We start from the raw sequence: 23,995 nt of genomic DNA, 5'->3' as shown, positions 1-23,995 counted from the left end.
TTGAGGATCTGAAGAGGATAGAAACTCTACAGGAAGACCAAAAGATTAACTAACCTGGACTCTTAGGGGCTCCCAGAGATTGCACCACCAACCAAAGAGTGAGCATGGGCTGGACCTAGGCCCCTGCACATGTGTAGCAGATGAGCAGCTTGGTCTTCATGTGGGTCATTCAACAACAGGAGCAGGGGCTGTCCCTGACTCTGTTGCCTGCCCGTGAATCCTGTTCCCCTAAGTGGGCTGCCTTGTCTGGCCTAAGTGGGGGAGGATGCACCTGGCCCTGTAGTGACTAGATGTGCTGGGGATGGGGGAGTGGGAGAGTGATCCCCCTTCTCAAAGGAGAAGAAGAGAGAGGAATCGGGGGAGGATCTGCATGAAGAAGTTCTTGGAGGAGAGGGAAGCTGATAATGAGATATAAAGTGAATAAAGAAATAAATGTAATAAACATTTAAAGATATATAGAATTTCATATTAGAATTGGTTAGAAAAACACTGACCTAAAACCATTCCATAAGTACTCACTTACACTATTATATCAGGTAAGTGCTCTCCAAGAATAAATTCTTATATCACATACACATTTTTATTACCAGTATGAGTTTGTGACTTCAAAGGAACACATTCAAACACCTTTAAAAGTTACAAGATGTTTCATCCTGAGGTCCTCAGAATGGTGAAGGCAAGCACCTGCGCTCTGACAGACAGACAGACTACTTCCCTCTGAGACTGGGAGAGGAGAGAGATAGAAAGTTTGGTTTAAGTGTCCTTAAAAGCTTCTCAGTAGAAGAACAGAGTGTAGCTTCTTCCTCTCCTGAGAAAACTACTTCCCAGATTTCCCGGAAGCAGGAAGATAAGCATCATGAAACACAGACTGAGACAGCAACAGGGACACTATTCCAAATGAGTGCTCCCCATTGCGTAACAAGATGTAAAAATAGTTTTCAAAATCCATGTAAATGAAGTTCACAGTTCTGCCCCATGTTAAGAGCATAGTTTGTAGTCAATGCACTTACATTACTGTGAAGCCACCAACCATGATATATATATATATCTCATATATGTTTAGAAATTATTGTACACTTGACAAATCCACAAAATTCTCAGTTTTGCCAGTTTACCTTTACGAACCATGATAACCTGCATAGGAGATCGCTTAGTTCCTAATATGCAGTAGTCTGAATATACAGCTTATTTACATGTTTGTCCTAAAGCATTGTAGAAGGATCAGAAGTCATGTGTCAGCATGATGAATGGCCAAGACTTAATATGAGAGAGACAGGGAGAGAGAGAGAGAGAGAGAGAGAGAGAGAGAGAGAGAGAGAGAGAGACCACCCTTGTATCCTGCCATATGAACACATACCTTATTTTCTTCAACCAACTTGTAAATCAGGTTATCTCTGGAAACTAAAAACAGAAAGTCCATATCATGTCGATGATAACTTACTAGACTGCTCCACACAGTACTTTTTCCTACAAATGTTATTTTAGGAAATAAAATTTTGTGGAAATAATAATATAGGTTAGATGCTAAGATACACAATTATCAACACAGCATGTCTGTAATTTCAGCATTTGAGGGACTGAGGCAGGGAAATCATGAATTCACGGCCAGTCTGGGCTACATTGCAAACTTGTCTTTAAAAAGCTAAAACGAATCACACAATAAATAAATCTGAAAAGAACCTGATCTACAGTCATTTGTAATGGTAAATAAGGTCACATTTTACCTGACGCACAGATGACTCTGGGAGGGATACAATGAACATATTTTTGTTCAGGGGCATGCACATAAAACAGTAAGATCTGTTTTTCACACTGACTAAAAGGAAAGAGGGCTGTTGGGACACGGGTAAGCACACTAAGTGCAGACAAGGCAGCAGTGTGGATGCTGGACTCCCACCCCAGAAGAATTACAAGGCAAGGAGCAGACTGGGGAAGCAGAACAAAGAGTGAGTGGACACTGACACTCTCCTTATGTTTGGATGTGCCTGCCTACTGTGGAGTTGGCCCTGGATATTAGTAGTAGCCGAAAGACATATTTAAAACTAATGTTTTGACTTTATGGAGAAATTCAGAGCTATATTAGTGCTGGTATACTTAAACTTTAAAGAAAGACAATTGAAAAACATGTTAGCAACTCTATTTTGCATAGGATATATCTTATAAAAACTGTTTTCTAAAAGATGTGAGTCCAGACTCACTAAAGTCTAACGTGAAAAATGGAGAATGCTGTGATCTGTTCTGAAGTTACATGCAGAGTGTCACCAGATGCCTATCCTCAGAGAAAAATTTAACCACTTTGGTTACATGTTGTTTATTGTTAATATGCTTTTAGGTATTTAACGCATTGAAGAAAATATTTAAAGGGATTTTTTCTCCTCAACCTAGCTAGATTACTATTTGTACTTTAAATCAATAAAACTGTACAAGGAGTGGACACCATTGCTCGAGCATTCAGTTGGTGTCAGACAGGCTTCTCCCCTCGTGCAAGATGAATTACTGCTGTTTGCTCTTCGTCTAGTGATCCTCCACACATGCTTCCCAAGACAAATCATTGGTCTAAGTAAGTGCTCCAGCAGGAGGATCTGCACCTCACTCTCTTCTGTGGTGTGGTGTGGTCGGTCCTTGAGCACAGTCTCTCCAGATCTTCTGACTGTGTGTAATGGGTATATTTTCCTACTTTTCTGACAAAGTTGTCACAAAGTGAAAATGAGACCATGAGGAAGAAACATAAAGAATGGCACTCAGAAGAAGAAGGTTGTCTCTGGGCCCTAGCAGTGAGAGCCCAACAGAGTGACTCACAAATCTAAGCAAAGGAGTTTCATGGTGGGACAGTGGACCTTGTGAAACCAGTCTAACACAGACTTTCTCTCTTTCTACACTTCTTGTCATGCTATTTTCTTGTTGGTACTTTCTGTATCACTGCATATGGCACACAGGAGGAAACACTTAGCTTACAATGAGAAGGCACAGGATTAAGTTTTTCTTTTATACTTTTAGAACTCTGAATTGCCTTAGATAGCTTTGAGCATTTCAGTGATATAATCTATGTAAAAGCTCTATGTGACGCATGGAGCCTTACGCATGTGAAGAGACCATTCAAGGTGTCTGCAATGGAGATTGTGTAACACTGCTTTAGAGGGCACACTGACAACAGCAGGAGCCAACGGGTTCATGACCATGCACTTAGACTTGGGGTCAAGACTCTGCCATTCACTAGGCTTCCTTTGAGAACTCATCTGTAAAGTGAGGGTCACTCTACACTCTTCTTCTAGGTGTGTTATAGTCACCCACCTCTAGGAATATAGGATAATCCAAACAAATTGGCAACTGGAAGAATGGTGAGCCTAGCTGCAGTAACCTAGAAAGAACAGCCTCAATTCCTTATTAGTAGTCCGTCACCAGTCTTCCCACCAGTCTACACTGAAGTGATCAAGAAAGAGAAAAACTTAGAGAATGACTTGTAAATAAGAGGCTCAGGCAGACCTAGTGGCATCTTAGACATATTTAAGGCACAGACAAGAAGGCCACAAGTTTAACCTGGCCAACTTAGTGAAACCTATCTCAACAAACACACACAAACAAATCAACCCCAAAGAGAGAGAGCTCAATTTGCCTAGTATGAGTAAGGCCCTACCAGATCTGTACCACAAAAAAATGAAGGTAAAATTTATTACCAATATTTATCTTGGTTTAAGTATCATACATAGAAAGGTGGCCAGCAATGTTTTCACTCTGGGTTGTAGGAAGTCCCACCAACCCTTGCCAGCTAAAGAATTCTGGCTCTTAGGGGGGTTTGCATACTTAGATCAGACTTGAGCTGCGAGGCCGTCATCTCCAAGCCGTTACTCTTCTGCTGCTCCTGGGCCAGCAGTTCTTGGGTTGTTTGCATAGAGCTGTGTAGATCGATGCACTTCTGCTGCAAAGTGTGCACCTGGAATTATGTAAGAAAAACTCAATTTCTGGATGATAATGCATGACTCGACAGAACACACAGAAGTTAGAATTTTCAATCTTATTGTCACTGAAAGGGAAGTGACATGTCTGTATGTCACAGCTGAAATCTCAGCGGACTACAGTTTCTTACTTGAAGTGCTGTCCAATACAGCATTTCATGTACACTTTAACACAATAGTCAGTAGCACAAGAGGACACTGAGCACGTGGAGGGTAGTCAGAGCAAATGAAGAACTGCACCTTTAGTGTTATTTATTAACGGACTTTGACTTAAATAGGGTCTTTCATAAACTCCTTAAGTAGAATACACTCCTTTTTATAATTCAGTTTTTATAAGTCAGTTGACTATAATGACATATAGTAATTGAGAAAATGATAGATTATGCACTCAAGTAATAAATACTAAAATATGAATTTAAAGTATCCTAAACACATAAAGGTACTTCAAATAATTAGTATAACAAAGTCAAACATATCATGTTACTATGAATATGATAACTGAAGGCAGCAATGTAAATATGTTCCTGGTTATTTTACTTATGTTTCAAGGATTAGTTCCATTTATTTTCTATCCAGATGACACACATATAGCCTTAGCTGAGACAGTGACTTCCAGAATCAATGCTTACAGAAGAGACTTCATGTACAGGAGGATCCTGTACCAACAGAATTTGCCTCTATAAAACCTGAGAAAGACTCACTTCTCGGGGCCTCGGCGCTCACATTCATAAATTAAGAATGTCAGGTTGCATAGCAGAGCCTTTTCTGTTCTGCACTATATTTTAAAGACTGTAGTGAGGATGCTAACAGGCTACTAAGGAAAGGAGCCCTAACAAAGCTAGAGGAAGTGAACGAAATGGCGAGTTCACAGACACAATGTCGGCAAATCTACCTGCTGCCGTTCGGCCTCCACCGCTGACTCCATCTCATGTACTTTGAGGAGCATGGATGATGCAGACTTCTCAAGAGACGCCCTGACATGCTCCTCCTGAGCCAGTTGTCGCCTGAGCTAAAGAGCAACACTGCAGTTAGGGAGACCAGTGGACGCCATTGCAGTTTAACAAAGGTGAAATCAGCACGGCAGTTTACCAGGTATGCCAGTCCACTCGCACACCTTCACTCATCACTTCCAAACATGCTTGTTCCTCCCTAAAAGTGAAGTCAAGCTTGTTACCCTCACTTTTTGTTTTGGAATCTGTTTTCCAAACTGGAGGTCAAGACCCTCTAGTAACTTACAAACATCTTGTAGAAAACAGCATAGAGATGACTTAGTGGACAGCAAATCTCAAGGACAAGCAAGCAGCATGAAAATTCTGAAGGGACTCAGGTTTTGTTGATGACTTTTTAGATACAAAACCAAAGTTACTATCTCTGAAACAAAATTTTTAATTGGACCTCATTTATGTAAGAGTTTGTGCTCTCTGAAAGACACTGCTAATAAAATGAAAGGGCAAAACCATAGACTGGCAGAAAATGTTTGAGTAAGTCACGCTGATAGAAGACTGATCTTAGTCTTAGACTCTCTTAGTCTGTCATCTGTCACTGTTACAGAATATTTGGGGCTGGAAAATGTACAAGGAATGAAGGTTTATTTACCTCATGGTTTTAGGAAAAGCAGTCTGGCTAACCACACATGTTCAGCTCTCACGAAGGTCTCATGATGGACGCATTATGGTGGCAATATCACATAGGTAAAATGAGAAGCCACACATTTATGGGTCAGACTTACTCCTTTTTGTAACAATTCCATTTTTACAGGAACTAACTGGGGTTCCAGGTGAGCCACATCAATCCCTCCCAAAGGGATCTGGTCTCCCTAGCTGCAGTGTTGCTCTTGATTATCCTCAATGAATCAACATCTTCCATTAGGCCTCCTACCTCTTAAAAGTTCTGACCACCTTCCAAGACCACTGGGGATCTAGCTGTTAGTACATGAATCTTTATATGATACCTTCAAATCATACCCAAAATATACAAATAAACTCAAAACTAAAAAGACCCAACTACTAGAAAATAATCTAAACTATACCTAACCAAAGAAGATATATATGAGAAAATAAGTATAAGGAAAGATGCTCACATTATGTATCATTAGGGCAGTCAAAGTAGAACAAGGTAAACTTTGTACAAAGCCATTAGAAAGGCAGAAATTCAAGATGCTAACACCGAGTGCTGGAGAGAATGTGCAACAACAAAGACTCTTACTCTTCAGTGGTAGAGATGCACAATTGGTCTTACTCGGTCGTAAGATGGGTTGGTAGTTGCTAATAAAGCTAAATGTGGTTTGCACTACAACCCAGCAATCGTACTCTGAGGTTATTTGCCCAAATGAGTGGAAATCTTTTGTCCACATAAGCCTGTATGTATGACAGCAAGATGTTCTGGTGGGTGAATGCATGAAGAAACAGTCCCCGTTCCGCGATTAAAAGACACAAACTGTCAGCCCGGGGAAGACATGCTAACGCTTTAAATGTGTGTCAACCGAAGGAAGCCAGTCCAAAAGGATTATCTCAACTATAACCTAAACCACAGACACAATGCGAAGATCAGTGCTCACCAAGGGGCTAGGAAAAATGATCTGAGTGTAGAGTACAAGGTATTTGTAGGGCAATGAAGCTATTGTGTTTGATCCTTGGATGTTGAATACATAGCAAAGTACTCATCCCTAAATGGGACATCTGCCTCACACGCCTGCCTCCAAAACCTCAGGGTTCATCACAGAAAAGGGGCTGGAACAATCCTGAGAGAGGCAGTAGATAACAGTATTTCCTGTTCTCTGTACCTTGGTTAGTTGCAAGTCTCTGTGTTAAATACCATCTACCATACTAAAGACTTTCTGAAAAAATCATATGAAAAACTACTACTGCAGAAATCTCTTAAAATATAAATATGCACTTAGATCAAAGGCACTTGAATAGAGTTATCCTATAACAGGGTAACACTGATATACTAGACACCATAAACTAACGAAAAGTCCAGTGCCCGGCATGGGTTACTGCTATTGGACTTGTTGGCCAATGATGTCCTACAGATACACCTCCCACATCAAATACTATAAGCTCCTACCATTGCTCTTGGTGACTCTCTAGACCCTGTTGCTGAGGACACACCATGCCTGAGTCATAGAACATGAGGAAATCAAACTGGGACTGGCGTTGAGGCTTCCTCCCTTCACGCTAGTTGTCATAGTGCTAGAAGGTACCATAAAGTCTACTGGAGGAGATCAATCTCAGCCAGCTATAAAACCTGTGGGCTACAATAATGATCTGCTTGGCGAGACACATTCACCAGTGAAAAAGAGGCATGAATGTTGCAGGAATAACCAATCACTTTCTGATTGTGTTAAAGGCCACTACACAAGAGGGCACCATAACGGGGACCAAGAACTTGAGGTTAGTCAGGTCATAATGACGAACTACTCTAACCTGGAGATAAAGGGACAGAGTATTAAACTGAGTGTTGATGACTTGTCCTTATAGAGACTAGTGCATCTCTAAAACTTCATCAGAGAAGCTTATTTCTGGAGTAGATGATGGTTAACACAGAGGCCTGTAACTAATTTGACAGCTTTTAGTAGCCTTTCCTTCCAGAACTCCAAACACTTGAGACGAAGGTCTCAAGATAAAATAAGAACTTCTACAGTTTTCCGTTTTAACACTGTAATAAAACGTCACACAAAGGAGAAGGTGCTCCCTTAGCCACAGCCGGTGGGCCGTGTATGGGTTAACTGTTCCTGGCGCAGCAGGATTTGTTTTGCCGTGGTTTGTTGCTGTGGCAGTTTTGACACATAAGAACACCTTTGACAACTGGGCTGCACTCTTGTTTTATTTACAAGTGGCATGGTTTAAGTGTTCATACGATGACACGATCTCCTATTCAAAGGATTCTTTCATTCTTTACTTTCTCGACTTCCCTCTGCAATTCCAACACCTCCTTCGACATCTCCTACCTTTTCTTACCTCTTGAATTTTAAGGTTCATTTTACGTTTTGTGGTCTTTAGCTCCTCCTCAATGACAGCCGCGTTCTTCTGAAGAGAGAAGGAGGAAAGACCTGCATCACTCTCTCCATTATACATTAGGGTCTCTCATCTGAGCTTAGGCAGCCTTTAACCTGCGAGCCTAGTGAGTCAGCTTGCTCTGGGGATTATGTCCTGAAGGCTGGGGAGGCCTAGCTTGCTTAGAATTCACGTGGGTCTCAGGGATTCAAACTCTAGTCCTCGCACTTGCACAGCCCATACTCTTAATTTTTAAGATTTATTTTTATGCGTATGAGTGTTTGGCCTGCATGCATGTATGTGTACTGTGTACATGTCTGGTGTCCACAGAGGCCTGGAGAAGGAGTCAGATCCCCGACAACTGGAGTTACGGACAGTTGTGAGCTGCCATGTGGGTGCTGGGAATCAAACCTGTGTCCTCTGCAAAAGCACCAGTAGCCCTGGCTGGCCTGGAACCCACTATGTCAACCCGGCACTGAGACATACGGCTGCTTCTTAAGTGCTGGAATGCACTGAGAAGGCATATACCACCACCGCCAGGTTCAAACACTATCCAAGCTCAGGAAATCGGAATGAAAAACGTGGCTTTCATTGTATACTCTTTTTACTTATTGTTAATGACACTGCAGTCCTAGCTATAAAGACTCAAGTTGTGGTGCCTCCTACCTTCAGTTTATATCCTGTACCAGATTCAAAATGCCACAATTCTAGTTCTGACCCATGCACGACCATAATTCAGCACAAAGATCCCTAATTGGCTTTTTTGTTTCCAATCTCCTCTTCCCCATAGTTAATATACAATAACATAGTTTTCCCTCTTGTCATTCTGTGTTAAAATTCTTTATCATTCCCCACTGAGTGAAGTATTGATCAGTCTTGAGTTTTAGATGCTTTGTAATGTGAAATTAGTTAATACTCAGCTTATTTCCCCAAAATCAACTCTCACTCCAATAAAGCTGGAGTTTTACACATTTTACCCCAATGCTACCTCGCAGAAAATTCTGAGTTCCAGGACAAGCTTGGGATGATCTTGGACAGAGACCTCTCAACTCCACTACTCTTATTAAAATAGACTGTTTTAATATTATGCTACTTCTTAAGGACTTCAAAATAATCTCTTACCTTGCCTGGTCCATGGCAACAGAACAATGCTGCTGGTTTCCTTTGTAAGCAATATGGCGCCTTTGCTGCCTGTGAGTGAGCTCCCTGAGATGCCCTCAGGCACTTCTCCTTCAGGTCTGTAGTGGCTGGGGAGTCTTCTCTTCTCCAGGGTGCCTGAACACTCTTCCTGTGTAATGCCCACTACCGTTCTCTGCTTTCTCCTCTTTAACTTATGTTATGCCTTGACCTCCCGACTGCTGTGTAGCTCTTAAAGAGGGCAGAGTCTAGACGCTCACTATCTTTTATACACAGCAAGGGGTCTGGGAACTACCACTGACAATGCACACTAGTGGAGGTTCTCAGTGCAGACAAGTTTCAAATGTCAAGGATCTAACATCAACATCTGTGACTTGGTTTTATTGGGCTGTTGTCTCTTCCAGATCAGGGACAATGTACTACAGAAAACTGGCCACGAACCTTTGTCTCTGTGGCAATTTCCAGAGTAGCAGTCAACCTCTGCACTTCATCTTGTGCCCTGTCTTCTTCCTCCTTAACAACTTTCAGTTGCTGGCGCAAATTCATCACTTCAAGTTGCAACAGCTTCAGGTCCTTGGAGTGCTCCCCCTGTATTGTGTTCAGCTGATCCTTCAGAAACGCTGTGGAGAGCACAGAGGACAGCAGCGGGAATGTGAATGAAGCACAGGTTCACGGACCCACCAAGCACCCACACAGAAGCAGTTCCTCCTCGAGCCCCTCCATGCACACCTGCTTTCTGTGGATTCAGGTCCTTTTCAGTTTGTAGGTGAAAGATGTTCATCTTCAAGGGCTGGATGAGGTTCTCCAAATAGCACATTCGATTTACCAGGAATTCATAGTTCTTCCACAAAATACCTCGGCTTTCTGGACAAACTACTTCATTTGGAATAGGACTAGTGACTTTCTGGCTGACAGGGTCTTCTAAATAGTCTGAAGTTTGTAATTGACATCTGGAAAAGCACCCAAAGCCAATATTACATAATGGAATTTCTACTGTGGCAAATCCAGCCTTTGAGCCAATGTCACCTTTCTAATTAGAATAACAGTGACAGCAACAACATGGTGGGACATGAGGCTCCTGACTCTTCTAGACAGGAACACACCAAATAAGCCCCAGAACACAGATCAGTTCTTTCTAAGAGAGGATCCCTGTCTAAAGTGCCTGCTCTAGATTACACTACACCTCTGACCCCGTAAAGTTGGGCTCATATGGCCACCTCTTTATTATTGGTTGCTTAGGGGCATTCAGAAATGCAGAGCAAGGTGAGACTTGTCTGCTGTGCAATTAAAAGTATCCATGCTCAATTCATAGACAAAACTGAGGCACAGTCAGATTCAATCTCCACCCAGGGCATGCACTAGACAACTAGGACAAAATCGCCAACTTCCAAATTTTCCCTAAGGATAGAAGCAGGTGAAGTACATCACCTTAACTTAAACCAAAGGTTTGGGCTCTTGATCACATGGTCATATGAACAAAAGGGAGTAGGAATATACAGGCCTCTAGACCACAGAACAAAATGACAGTTGTACAAATACATGAACACTTCCAAAGACTTGATTCCCAGGAAGAAGGAAGATAACAAGGCTTAAATCCAAAAGCTCTCAGTTTCTCCCTAAAAGGGGTTTGCCAGTGTCGTCTCCTACTGCTGCTGACAAGTTATGCAGACCAGCACACAGGGTTCTAGCAGCTATAAAAAGGAGCTCAGCACTCACTTCCCAAGCCTTCTCTCCAGCTTCTCCTACAAGTACCGATTGACTAAACTAAACTGATAAAGGACTGCATTCAAATCCTCGTAGCTCTCTCGGTGAAAAGGAAGGGACGCTTGGGAGACTTTGTAGATCACAATAGAACGCCAACGCCTGGAGGAATCATAGCACTTTCTGAGTGTTCCCCAGCCTCACTGTGGTGACAACTCCAAGTCTACAGATTCTTTCTGAAATGATTCTAAAGCTGAGTGCCATGTCTTCTATAAATTCTACACAAAGGACTGCCTCTTTCACCACTTAGCTCTGGGCTTGATGGGGCTCTGCATTTCTGAATGCCCCTAAACAACCAATAATGAAGAGGTAGCCATATGAGCCCACCTCCAACCGCATTTTACAGGGTCAGAGGTGTGGCATAAATGAGAGCAGGCAGGTTAGACAGAGATCCTCTTGCCAGTTAGTGCAGACAACAGGCTGCTCTCAGCTTTGCCCTGAGGGCAGAGGAACTGGAAAAGGAACATCCCAACCTTTCCAGATGCATCTAGATGGCCGGTCCTTTATCCACTACAAAGGACTGAAAAGCAAAAGTCACATGACTGTTCCAATAAATACAGAAAAAAAAATGGCAATCCAAAAACCTTTCATTAAAAGCTTCCAACAAACTACATATAGGAGGAATGTTCCTCAACACAGTAAAGGACACACACAACAGGACCAAAGTTACTATCATAACTGCAAAAAGCTGAAGACTTTCCTCTGAGGTATGAAATAAAAACTAAGATGTCTAATTTCATAAGGAGCATTGAACAGAGAGCTGTAGAAGTCCTTCCTAATCTCTGGGAAACACCAAAAATAAAAGGCATTGACATTAGAAGAGAAATTTAACTGTCCAGTTTTGCTAAAGATACGTATGTATAGAAGACAGCAAAGAAAGGCCTAGGGAGGCGGCTCAGGCAGCCAAGTGCTGCCATGGAAGCAGAAGGGCTCAGGTGCTGGATTCAGATCGCAGCACCCCACAGAACGCAGCAGCAGGCATCTGTCACCCCAGTGGGGTGGGGAGGCACTGGCTGTGCATGTGTGCACAGGCTGGGGGTTGACACTGGCTGACTTCAAGCTTTACCTTAGCTTCTGAGACAAGGCCTCTCACTGAAATTTTATCTCATCAATTAGGCTAGACTAATTGGCCAGTAGTCCTCCCCAGTGCTAGGGTTGTCAGCTTTGTAGGGGTTCCAGAGTGTGTATGTGGGTGTTGCTCCTTGGGATCTGAACTCAGCCCTCAGAGCTGGTAAGCAGTTTATACTGAGCCATTTCCCCATCCCTGTAGTTGTTTCTATAATCTGAATAAAAAAGAAAAACCTTTTATGTCTATCAACACAAAACATCATATATAGAATACGGTAAATATTAATTTTAAATAGCAATGTAGGAATTAAAGCTAGCATAGAAGCAATATATTCATATTTTAAGAAATTTTTAGCAAAATAATTAAAATAATCATTATTATATCAAAACACTCATCATTTATACCAAATTTAATCTTTAAATGCTTAAATGTAATTTATGGGTCCTACAATAACAACTATACTACTATAATGTTTTCATGTGAGACACTCAGAAAACCTTTCTAAAACAAGCCACACCAATAAATTCCATATTGGTTGCATGTATTTCCTTTGCCATTAACAAGCCAACAAACTTTAAAACAACAAAAAATTCATGATACAGGTGGGAAAAAAGTTCTGTTTTAGATTCTGATTCTAAATTGTAACATAGTTAAGGATTTCAAAACTGCCTCTTAATTTATAATAAATATGATAGGAAAAAAACCAAGACCAAATTAATGGCCTGAATCATTTCGATTTTTCCTTTAACTGATTTCCAAATAAGATCTAAAATAGTGTCCATGGATATATGCTATGGTTTGTATATAAAATGCTCCTCAAAGGCTCAGATATTGAAGGTGGCTTCCCCCAACTCTCCTAACCCTGCTCTTTATGGCTGCCATAAGGAAGCAGATGTGCTCCACTAAGTCTTCTCTGCCATGATGTTCTGCTTCACCTCAGGTCCACAGTGGCAGGCCAAATGACCAAGAACCCAACTTCTAAAATGGAGAACCAAATGTAAATCCTTCCTTCCTTAAGATGTCCTTCAAGGGTTGGGGATTTGGCTCAGTGGAAGAGCGCTTGCCTAGTAAGCACAAGGCCCTGGGTTCGGTCCCCAGCTCCGAAAAAAAGAAAAAAAAAAAAAAAGATGTCCTTCAAGGGTATTTTTGTAATAGCAACAAAGATCTGACTAACATACAGAAGTGGTTTGAATGAGATGTCTCCAAAAGTCTTAGGCATTTGAGTACATTATCCCCAGTTGATAGCCCTGTTTGGGGAGGGTTAGAAGGTGTGGACTTGGAGGAAGTGTGTCACTGAGGGTGGGCTTTGAGATTTCAAGAGACTCCTGCCACTCCTATTATTGTCTCTGTTTCCTGGCTACTGATCAAGATGTGAGCTCCCAACTGAAGCTTCAGCTGCCTGCTTCCTTCTGTGTCCACTCCACCATCATGAACATCATATCCCTTAGAACAGTAAACCCCAAATAAGCCCTTATAAGTTGCCTTGGTTTATCAAAACAACAGAAAAGTAATTAAGCCATATACTCTATCACAGAACCACAACTATAAAAATACACTTGTGTCAAAGTGCATATGGAAACATATCCCAAAAGTATCTATTTCATCTGCTTTTTACTAGCATTAAATTAAAACTCTGCAAACTGCAACATTCTAGTTAAGTTTTCTTTGTTACCGTCTGTCACCATATCCTAGCATTATTAGGTCATCTCTCAGAGAGCTGGTTTGTTCCTCAACTATTCTCATCTTCTGCTGAAGGACTGTGAACGTTTCCGAAGCTGTCGCATTGATGTGGGTTGGAGACAGGACTGGTCTGCACACTGTGGTTTCCATATGCACCTAAGATCAGAAGGTTACGATATTAGCATAGGACTTCTCATTGTTCAGAACAGTCACTGGCCCTTCCTTTGAGAGGATTACACATCCTGTCTTATTTACTAGGGAATGGATGTAGGTCCTGTTTTGCTCAAACATGGGTGGAAGCTTTAAAAGCCAACTTCTCATTCACTGTCTTCCCCTTACCTCTTCCATGAGATAAGCAACATTTCAGATAGATTTGTTCCACAGGTTGGTGTCCCAGAATGACAATGACGTGTAACATCTATGACATATAGTTGGGTAAACAGTATGTAAAATGGTAATTTGTTGAGGATTACTGAGTACTTTGTTATCACGTTATAATTTAGACTATCCTATTTGCTATTTGTAGTCACATTATAAGGAACTCAGACTTCTGAGGGAGTATTTGTACCACCTATTCCCATTACAATATCATAGTAATATCATACTCCAAAGGCTGATGCTGAAATCTTGGTACCCAGCATGGTAGGTCCAATTGTTAAGAAGTGGTTGATTTTGGCTACACTAACTTCATCACAGGACTAATCTTGGATGAATTTACCCTGAATGAGCTAGTTGGGGGGTAAAACCTCATTAGAGGTAGTAGTAGAAGACTGTGTGCATGTCTGTGAAGGGCACTGCTTTCCCATACTCCCACTGTTTACCAGCCAGTAGTGGTACTCTGATATGCTGCCATGATGCTCTGTCTTGCAATGGGACAACAGTGGCTGGCCCACATAACCGTAGACCCAAAACTATGAAAGCATGAGATTCAATAAATCCGTCAACCCTAAGTGCTTCTATTAGACTTTTTGTTGCTACAACAAACTGAGAAAAACTTAAAAGGTGGTACCCTGGCTCACAAAGTAAGAGGCTTCATTCAGTCCAGCATCATGAGAAGGGGGATACAGAGCAGAGCAGCTCATAGCACAGTGGTCAGTCAGTGGAGAAAGAGAACGTCTGCACTAGCAGGCTTTCTATTTTCCTCCCTTGACCTAACTCCAAGTTCTCAAAATGCACGTAAAGAGCTGGTGGACTACTAGAATGATTTAGGGTAGAGATATAGTTTAGTTGGTAGTGTTTATATGTCGCCCTGGTCAGTCACCAGGCCTATGTAAACTTGCCTTGGCAGTGCATGCCATGCCAGAACTTGGAAGGTAAAGGCAGGGGGATCAGAAGTTCAAGGTCATACTTGGCTACAGAATACATCTAAGGCCAGCCTGTCTTACACGAGACCCTGTTACAGCAAACACACAGCAATAACAACCAAAACCCACTGAAATGTTTGAGGGAGACAATGAGTGGAGATGTGGCAGTCACTGCATAGTACAGAGAACACCATGACCTTAGAAGGAGCAGACTTAATCACTGTCTACTGTCCAGTATCTCCAGACAATAGGTACAAAGTAAAGAAGCTCATATCTACTAATTCTTTTTCATGCCTTCAATTTGAAAAGAAAGACATGGGCAGATGTTAGTGGAATATCTGGGCATATGTCTTACTTTTCTATTGCTATGAAAATCAGCATGACCATGGTAACGTATAGAAGAGTTTACTGGGGCTCAGTTTCAGAAGGTTAGAATCCACAACTGTCATTGTAGGAAGTGTGGCATCAGGCAGGCAGGCAGGCAGGCAGAGCATATGAGCAATAGCTAAGAATTTACATGAGAGAACAACCATGAGGCAGAGAGAGCACGCTAACTAGGGATGGTGTAAGCTTTTGAAATCTCAAAGCCTGCCCTCATGACATACCTCCTCGAATAAGGCCATACCTCGTAATCCTTCTCAAGCATTTCCACCAACTGAGAAGCAAGCATTCAAATATATGGGCCTATGAGAACCATTCTCAGTCCATCCACCACAACATGCATTTCTGAAAGGAAAAAAACCAAAACAACAACAACAACAACAACAACAACAAAAACAGAATAAGGAGATTCTTGGCTGTGCTACTATATTACTCAGTATGGTATTTCTTGTGTAGCAAGGACAGCCCTCAAACTACAGAACTGGTCCTGCTGCCAAAATACAGGTCTCAAGCAGACCAAGCTACATGGAGAGAAAATGGAACAGTGTAGTGGAAAAATAACAGTTACTGCCATTCTATTTGTGTCGACTGCTAATCTTGTGTGCAAGGTTGGAGGTAGGGGAGAAGAAAAAGTAGAGAAAAAGTGTTTAATGAGGCTTGTGCACACACCACTGATTCTTTTGTCTTCTCTCCAAAAGACATGGAGAGAAAGGACCACATGTCCAGCATCCTCTGCAGTGAGCGTATCTAGGAGATGCATACTAGCCAACAGGGCACCAGGCAGAAATAAAAAAGGAGAGTCTTGGAAGACTTTTTGTTTTCTGATTAAAAACAGAAATAGCTACCATCATATCCTTCTCCCATGTAAGGCCAAGTTTTCAAGGCTCTCCTGCAGTCAGCCATTGTAGAGTATTAAATGAGAATGGCCCCATAGGCTCATAGGTCTGAAAGCTTGGGCTCCAGCTGGTGGAACTATTTAGGAAATGTTAGGAGGCACAGCTTTGTTAGACGTCACTGCGGTGGGCTTTGAGGTTTCAAAAATCTTTCCAAGATAGATTCTGTCTCCTGCTTGTGGATGGAGATGTGAGTTCCGAGACGCTGCCCCAGCATCGTGCTTGCCTGCCTATCATGTTCCCCAATATAAGGGTCATGATCTCTAATACCCAGGTTCAAAATTTTCTTCCTAAAGTTGCTGGTGGTGGTATTTTGTCACAGTTGTAAAGTAACTAAGACAGTCATACACATAGGACATACATACATACAAGCAGAGACATGGCTCACCATGCTGTACTTACACACAAGCAGAGACGTGGCTCTCCATGCTGTACTTACACACAAGCAGAGACATGGCTCACCATGAAGTACTTACACACAAGCAGAGACATGGCTCACCATGAAGAACTTACACACAAGCAGAGATGTGGCTCACCATGCAGTACTTACATACAAGCAGAGACGTGGCTCTCCATGCAGTACTTACATACAAGCAGAGACGTGGCTCACCATGAAGAACTTACACACAAGCAGAGACGTGGCTCTCCATGCAGTACTTACATACAAGCAGAGACATGGCTCACCATGCAGTACTTACACACAAGCAGAGACGTGGCTCACCATGAAGAACTTACACACAAGCAGAGACATGGCTCACCATGAAGAACTTACACACAAGCAGAGATGTGGCTCACCATGCAGTACTTACATACAAGCAGAGACGTGGCTCTCCATGCTGTACTTACACACAAGCAGAGACATGGCTCACCATGAAGTACTTACACACAAGCAGAGACATGGCTCACCATGAAGAACTTACACACAAGCAGAGATGTGGCTCACCATGCAGTACTTACATACAAGCAGAGACGTGGCTCACCATGAAGAACTTACATACAAGCAGAGACGTGGCTCACCATGCAGTACTTACATACAAGCAGAGACGTGGCTCACCATGCTGTACTTACATACAAGCAGAGACGTGGCTCACCATGTAGTACTTACATACAAGCAGAGACGTGGCTCACCATGAAGAACTTACATACAAGCAGAGACGTGGCTCACTATGAAGAACTTACATACAAGCAGAGAAGTGGCTCACCATGAAGTACTTACATACAAGCAGAGACGTGGCTCACCAACATCTTAGTTTCTGATCCTGTTGCTATGAGGAAAATACTGTGGCACAGACAACTTAGTGGGGAAAGTATTTATTTCCTTTCTTCCACAGTTCAAGGTACAATTCACTACGGCAAGGAAGTCACCACAGGAGCAGCTTAAAACAGCTGGTAATACTGTATCCATTATCACAGAGAATAAGAAACCCAACTATTTTGCTAAGTTTACTTTCTCCATTTTATAGAGTCTGAATTTCCTGTCATGGAAGGGTGCCACCACCCAATCTTTCTTTAGAGAATGACCAATGAGCAGGCACACAGGACCATCTTCTGGATTCTGTCAAGTTAGTAACCCTAACCATCATAATTCCATCCTCCTCCACTTGACACCAAAGCATCACTTTGAAGTCATAGCCTTCTAACTCTGACCTCATAATGCTCATGACCATTTTAAAGTATAAAATTCATTCGGTCTAACTTTAAAAGTCCAAGGTCTCCTATCTTAACTGTGAGTTCCTTTAACATCAAAACAATTTGCACACTTCCACCATCGAATGGCACAGAATAAATATTCCTATTCTGAAATAGGAAAAACTAGGGTGTAGCAAAAAAGAAAACCAATTACTTCAGGCCTAAGCCAAAAGCCACCAAGAGGAACACCTAATTTTACACTCCTATGCCTCAAGCTGTGGGTTTATAATATAATCAACTGGGTTCCAAAAGGCTTGGGTAGCCCCAGTCTGCTTGCTCTGCTACCTTCACACACACAGGCGTCTCTCCTGGACGTCACTTACAGTCAGGTTACTATGTCTCCGGCAATAGCTAGTAGAAAAACAAAAAGGACAGCAAGGAGGGATAGTGATACTTGTATTCTCTATCAGGGAACATTTGTAGAGAGAAAACTCGTGTACTTTCAATGGTTAGGAGTGCCTCAGGAAGGTGAGACTCGGTGGCCTTGATGTATGTAAACCCGGGTTGGTTGCACAGGGGCAACAGTGAGGTAAATGGGAAGGAGACTGTAAGGAAGTAATAAGCACTTATCTTAGACACGAGGATCACCACTTGCCACTCAGAAAAGACTCAACTTTGGAGCTATTGGCTCTCTTCTTTTTCAATTCCTATAAAGGGTTATAGCTGCAGATGAGAAGCAAAAAGTCGACTTGGAGAATTGCTGACTCTGAGTAAAGAACAGCTCAGATACTAAATTCCTGCTCCCACTCACTGCCATTCCTGGGGATGGGAAACACCAATTCTGGTACTGTGGTTATGGAAAGAAGAGGTAAACAAACCCACAAGTTGCGTGACCAGAATCCTCCTCAGGCCTACCCTCAACTCTTGTGATCCTTGTCCTTGTGATCTCTATCAGTTCAGAGAAAAAATACAGAACACAGGGAAGAGAGGTAGAGTTTATTATAAAGTGAAACAGAAGAAGTGACGGTGGACAATGACCAATGTATAGGGTACAAGCTCAAATTCAACAAGCCAATCTATTTTTAGGAATTTATTATTAAGAGGTCAAAAGGCTATCTGAAAACTCTCTTGACCCCCATCTCCCCTTTCCCTGTGCCACGTGCCTTATCCCACCATGGGGAAACAAAAAATGTCTTAGGAGAGCCCTTGGAAGCAACCACAGTATAGGCATGGTGGAGCAGTGAAAGGACAGCCTCCGTAGTCACCACAGAGAGTCCTCAGTAACTCACTGGCTATTACAGACAGGAAGTCTAAGATGAGGACTCGGGATGCAGCAAATGTGTCTGCTGAAGTGGAGCTTTAAAGTCGATTTCTCACTCATTCCTGTCCCCCAGATCTGATAAGCCTGAAACAGGAACAGCAAAATGCTACCACACTCCTACAGTCCATGCCCTGTGGCATATCCTCTGAGTCACAGCTCTGTAGCTCAGGCAAAGAAAGGGAATCTTACAGGCAAAGAATCTTAATTACTAATATTCCAGCAAAAAAAGAAAGTACCTTTGGCATATCTATGCCTCATTGTGAAAAGGAGCATAGAATGAACACTGATTTAATCTTAAATTTGATGCTTGACAGTAGCAGTAATAAAAAACGGGCACGGGGTTGGGGATTTGGCTCAGTGGCAGAGCGCTTGCCTAGCAAGTGCAAGGCCCTGGGTTCTGTCCCCAGCTCCGAAAAAAAGAAAAGAAAAGAAAAAAAAAAACAAAGAACTCATTCACTCTTCATATGTATACCATATATTTGTAAAAGCATGTTGATAGAAACTGTTTATAATAGTTCTAAACTATAACTACTCAAGTATCCATTCAGGAGTATATAAAAGGATACCATACAACAGTAAAAATCTACTACAATCATATCCAAATCAAGAATATTGAGTGAAGGGGGTAGAAAAGATATATTATATAGAGAGAATATACTCAGGAATTTATGTTACAAACCTGAAAACTAGGAAAAATTAAAACTATACTATTTAGTCACATTTATGTATATATCCATGATAGAACTAGACTCAGTGTCTAGATCTCCCACATACTTCTCCAGGGTATACCCTGGGTTCCACCTCCTTTGGATCTCCCACATACTTCTCCAGGGTATACCCTGGGTCCCACCTCCTTTTCACCACATTTAGCCTGTGTCCCACAACCCGAGCACCAGCATAGTCCAGCCTTCATTGCAAAGCAACTCTCTGCTTGGCCCAGGGTCCCCAAACAATAGGACTTCTCACACATATCCAACCCTTTTGCGTGTGTATACCATCCAATCCCCTCTTTCTACCAGACTTCCTTCCACCCCAAGTCATTTCCAACCTCTAGACCCAATATTTCCCCATACCTACACTGCTTCCCCAACCTGCCCTGTCCACAACAAACTCAGTAATACATATGCCCACATTGCCTCACAAGAATACAGACACTCAAGGACCAAGTGAAGGATCAAGCCAGCATCTTCTCTAAAAATCCCACCAACCCAAAGAGCACCACCTAGATAAACTCCAGGACACAGAACTTAGAAGAATAATCGTAATTTCAACTTTATCAGGTAATTCAAGGAATTTAAGTAAAATACAAACAGCTCGATGAAATTAAGGGGAAAGAACTTAAGCAAGCGTTGCTGTCCTAACATCTGACAAAACAGACTTCAAACTGAAACTAATCAGAAGAGATTAAAAAGAGACACTTCAGTCTAATCCAGGGAAGAATCAACCAAGAAGATATTACTATCCTGACCATACATGCACCAAATTCCTAAACTTGTTAAAAAGAAAAAAATCTACTTCTGGATTTAAAGACACAGATTAACATGATTAATAGTAGGTAATTTCAGTGCCCCAATTTCTCCAATAGACAATTCATCTGACAAAAAAAAATAAACAGAAAAGCATCAGAATTAATTGATCATATATTGAATGGACTTAATATCTAACAGTATATTCTAGTCAAACCCCAAAGAATACACATTCTACTCAGTAACACATAGGAGCTTTTCTAAAATAGACAACATCTTGGGATGCATCAATAAATCTTTATGAAGAGCTCCAGCAGCCGGGAGCACAGTGAACACAGCAAGCACAGGGAGCATGGGCAGCATGGCCAGCACGACCAGCATGGCCAGCACCACACCTGCAGGTTTTGCCTTTTGCCTGTCCCTCTTCCCCATGCTAAAAACCATTACATTACATCACATCACATTACATTATACTCCTAAAGCCAGTCGCCAAGGTCTATTCCTCTATTTGGCTACTTACTCCTCCTGAGGCTGACTACCAAGATTGAGGAACCCCAGCAATCAAAAGCCCCTATCTGACTTAGCTAATTAACATGTCCAACCAAAACAAACCAATTCAGCCCGTGGTCCCTCCAAAGCTCACATTCCCTCACCCCTTCTCTCTGGTTCTCTTCCCTCTCCTTTCTCTGTCTCTTTTGTTTGTCTCTTATCCTTCGCCCTTCCCAACTCTGAAGCAAATAAATCTCCTTTGTGCTGAGAACTGGTCTTGGCATGCCCTGTGGGGACTCTGCTCCTTTCAATTTACAAAAAAAAAAAAAAAAAAAAAAAAAAAAAATGAATAAAAAATAAAAAAAATTTAAAAAAATTAAAAAAATAAAAAAAGAAAAAAAGAAAAGAAATCACTCTGTATCTTATTTGACTGTAATGCAATAAAACTTAAAATTAACAAGCAAAAAATAAATTTCTAGTAAATATACAAACTCATAGGGATGAAATAACTCATTAAAGAACGATTAAATGGTCAAAGAAATCAAGAAAGAGACCCTTCCTGGAACTAAATGAAAATAAAAACACAGGACAATGAAATCCCTGGGATACCAGGAAAAAGGTCCTAAAAGAGAAATATACCCTTAAGTGCCTACATCTAAGAAAAAAAAAAAAAAAAACAGAAAGTACACAAGTAAATGACTAATGATGCAATTCAAAAAGTTGGAAAAACAAGATCTAACCAAATCCAAACACATCTAGCCAATGGCAAGAAATAAAAATCATAGCGAAAATCAAGGAAATAGAAGCAACAAAAACAAAAATACAAAGACTGGACTGATCTAAGAGCAGGTGCTTTTGTAAGGGTAAACAAGATCGTCAGACCCTTGGCCCAACTAACCAAAAGAAAGACAGGATCCAAATGAACGAATCAGAAACGAATAGGGAAACAATCTGTACTCCATTGAGCTTGGGGAAGAGGATGTGTTTCTAGATTCAGTGAAACCACCAAAATTAATCGAAGAAGAAATCAAGAACCCAAACAGACCTATAACAAATGAAATTTAAATAATAAAGACTTGCAGTTTTAAAAAAAGTCGAAAGCCAGAAGAATTCCCAGAATTCTAGCAGACACTCTTAGGGCATATATGCAGCTGGTCCTTCTTAAACTCCTCAAAAAAAAAAAAAAAAAAAAAAAAAGAAAGGAAAGAAAGGAAGGAAGAACTCCCACAAAGCCAGTATTGTTCTAATAACTAAACAGATAAAGGTAAAGACAGAATAATGGAGGACAAAGAATAAGAGGAGGATAAAGAAGGAAACTAAAGGTCAATATCCTTGATGAACATTGACTCTAAATTACACAATAAAATACTTTAAGCAGAATATAGACATAATACATCAAAGAGATTGCATATCATGACCAAGTTGGCTTTATCCCTGAAATTCAGGGGTGGGTTGTTTCAACATATACAAGTCAATAAATGCAATAAACCACATACCTGGTCTTAAAGACAAAAATCATGTGATCTTGACAGATGAAGAAAAAAACTTTGACAAAATCCAAAATGCTATCATGAAAAAAGTTCTAAAGAATATAGGGCTGGAGAGAACATATCTCAACATGCGCACACACACACACACAAGCTACATACAAGAAACATATAGCCAATATGATCCTAAATGAAGAAAATCTTGAAATCACCCTGAAGTCAGGAATGAAACAGGGATGTCCACCATCCCTACACTGTGGTCAAAGGACTAGCTGGAGCAACAAGACAAGACAGGCAATGAAAGGGAAATAAACAGGGACAATGTGCTCAAACTATCCCTGTCTGCAGACATGGTACTATATATTAGGGATCTCAAAAATTCTACCAGAAAACCTGTAGAAACCATAAAGAAATTCAGCAACATGGCAGAATACAGAATCAACTTCCACAAATCACTTTTTTATATAACACTAACATACAGAGAAAATCATGGATACATTCTCATTCACAATGAACTCAAAGAAAATAATGAATGTAGGAATAAATCTAACCAAGGAAGTTGTAGTGGCTTGAATAGGTATGACCCCATAGACTCATGTGTTTGAATGCTTGGATATAGGAAGTGGCACTACAGAGAGGTGTGGCCTTGTTGAAGTAGGTGTGGTCTTGTGGGAGGAAGTGTGTCACTGTGGGGGCAGGCTCTGAGGTCTCCTCTGCTCAAGCTATTCCAAGTGTGGCATGCAGTCTCCTCCTGCTGCCTGCAGATCAAGATGTAGAACTCTCAGCTCCATCTCCCAGTACCATGTCTGCCTGGATGCTGCCATGCTTCCTACCGTGATAATGGGAATCATGAAACTGTAAGCCAGTCCCAATGAAATGTTTTCCTTTATAAGCACTGTCCTGGTCATGGTGTCTCCACAGGAGTAAAACTCTAACGAAAACAGAAGTGAAGGAGCTATATAATGAAAACTTCAAGCCTGTGAAGAAAGGGATGAACACACACACACACACACACACACACACACACACACACACACACACACACAAAGGTAAGACAACCCATGTTCATGGGTCAGTAACATTCACATTGTGAAAACGACCATTTTCCAGAAAGCTATTTACAGATTCAATGAAATCCCAACCAAAATTTCCCATCTCATTCTTCACAGAATTAGAAAAAAAAAACTATCCTAAAACTCATATGGAACTACAAATGATCCCAGAGAACCAAAACAACCACAAGCAAAAAAGGACATTGCTTGAGGGACTACAGTTCCAGATGTTAAGATATTACACAGCTGTAGTAATGAAAACAATGTGGTACTGGTATAAAAACTGACATAGAAGAACCAAACAAGAGTACACAGTGTTTCAGGCACTTAATATTCTACAAAGATGCTAAAAGCATATGCTGGTGAAAAGCAAGCATC

At 41.4% G+C, this 23,995-nt stretch overlaps 1 protein-coding gene across 39 annotated transcripts in view; it reads right to left on the bottom strand.

The window, feature by feature from the left end:
• Ccdc150 (coiled-coil domain containing 150) overlaps positions 1 to 23,995 on the bottom strand; it is a 100,862-nt gene that overhangs the window by 73,409 nt on the left and 3,458 nt on the right. For 27 of the 39 annotated variants that reach the window (XR_015628645.1, XR_015628646.1, XR_015628647.1 and 24 more), the window contains 7 exon segments: positions 13,588 to 13,751; positions 9,815 to 10,035; positions 9,527 to 9,705; positions 7,913 to 7,981; positions 4,846 to 4,962; positions 3,802 to 3,931; positions 1,358 to 1,401 (listed from right to left, as the gene is read on the bottom strand). Coding sequence is in view for 8 of the 39 variants with exons in the window: in NM_001412763.1 (NP_001399692.1) it covers positions 1,358 to 1,401; positions 3,802 to 3,931; positions 4,846 to 4,962; positions 7,913 to 7,981; positions 9,527 to 9,705; positions 9,815 to 10,035; positions 13,588 to 13,751 (924 nt within the window). In the remaining 31 variants the exon portion in view is untranslated. 39 annotated transcript variants of the gene reach the window in all.

The sequence above is a fragment of the Rattus norvegicus genome, chromosome 9 (genome assembly GCF_021556685.1).
Source record: "Rattus norvegicus strain SHRSP/BbbUtx chromosome 9, alternate assembly SHRSP_T2T, whole genome shotgun sequence".
NCBI lineage: Eukaryota > Metazoa > Chordata > Mammalia > Rodentia > Muridae > Rattus > Rattus norvegicus.
Note: the sequence above shows the minus strand (reverse complement) of the source record. Positions and strands in the feature narration are given on the sequence as shown.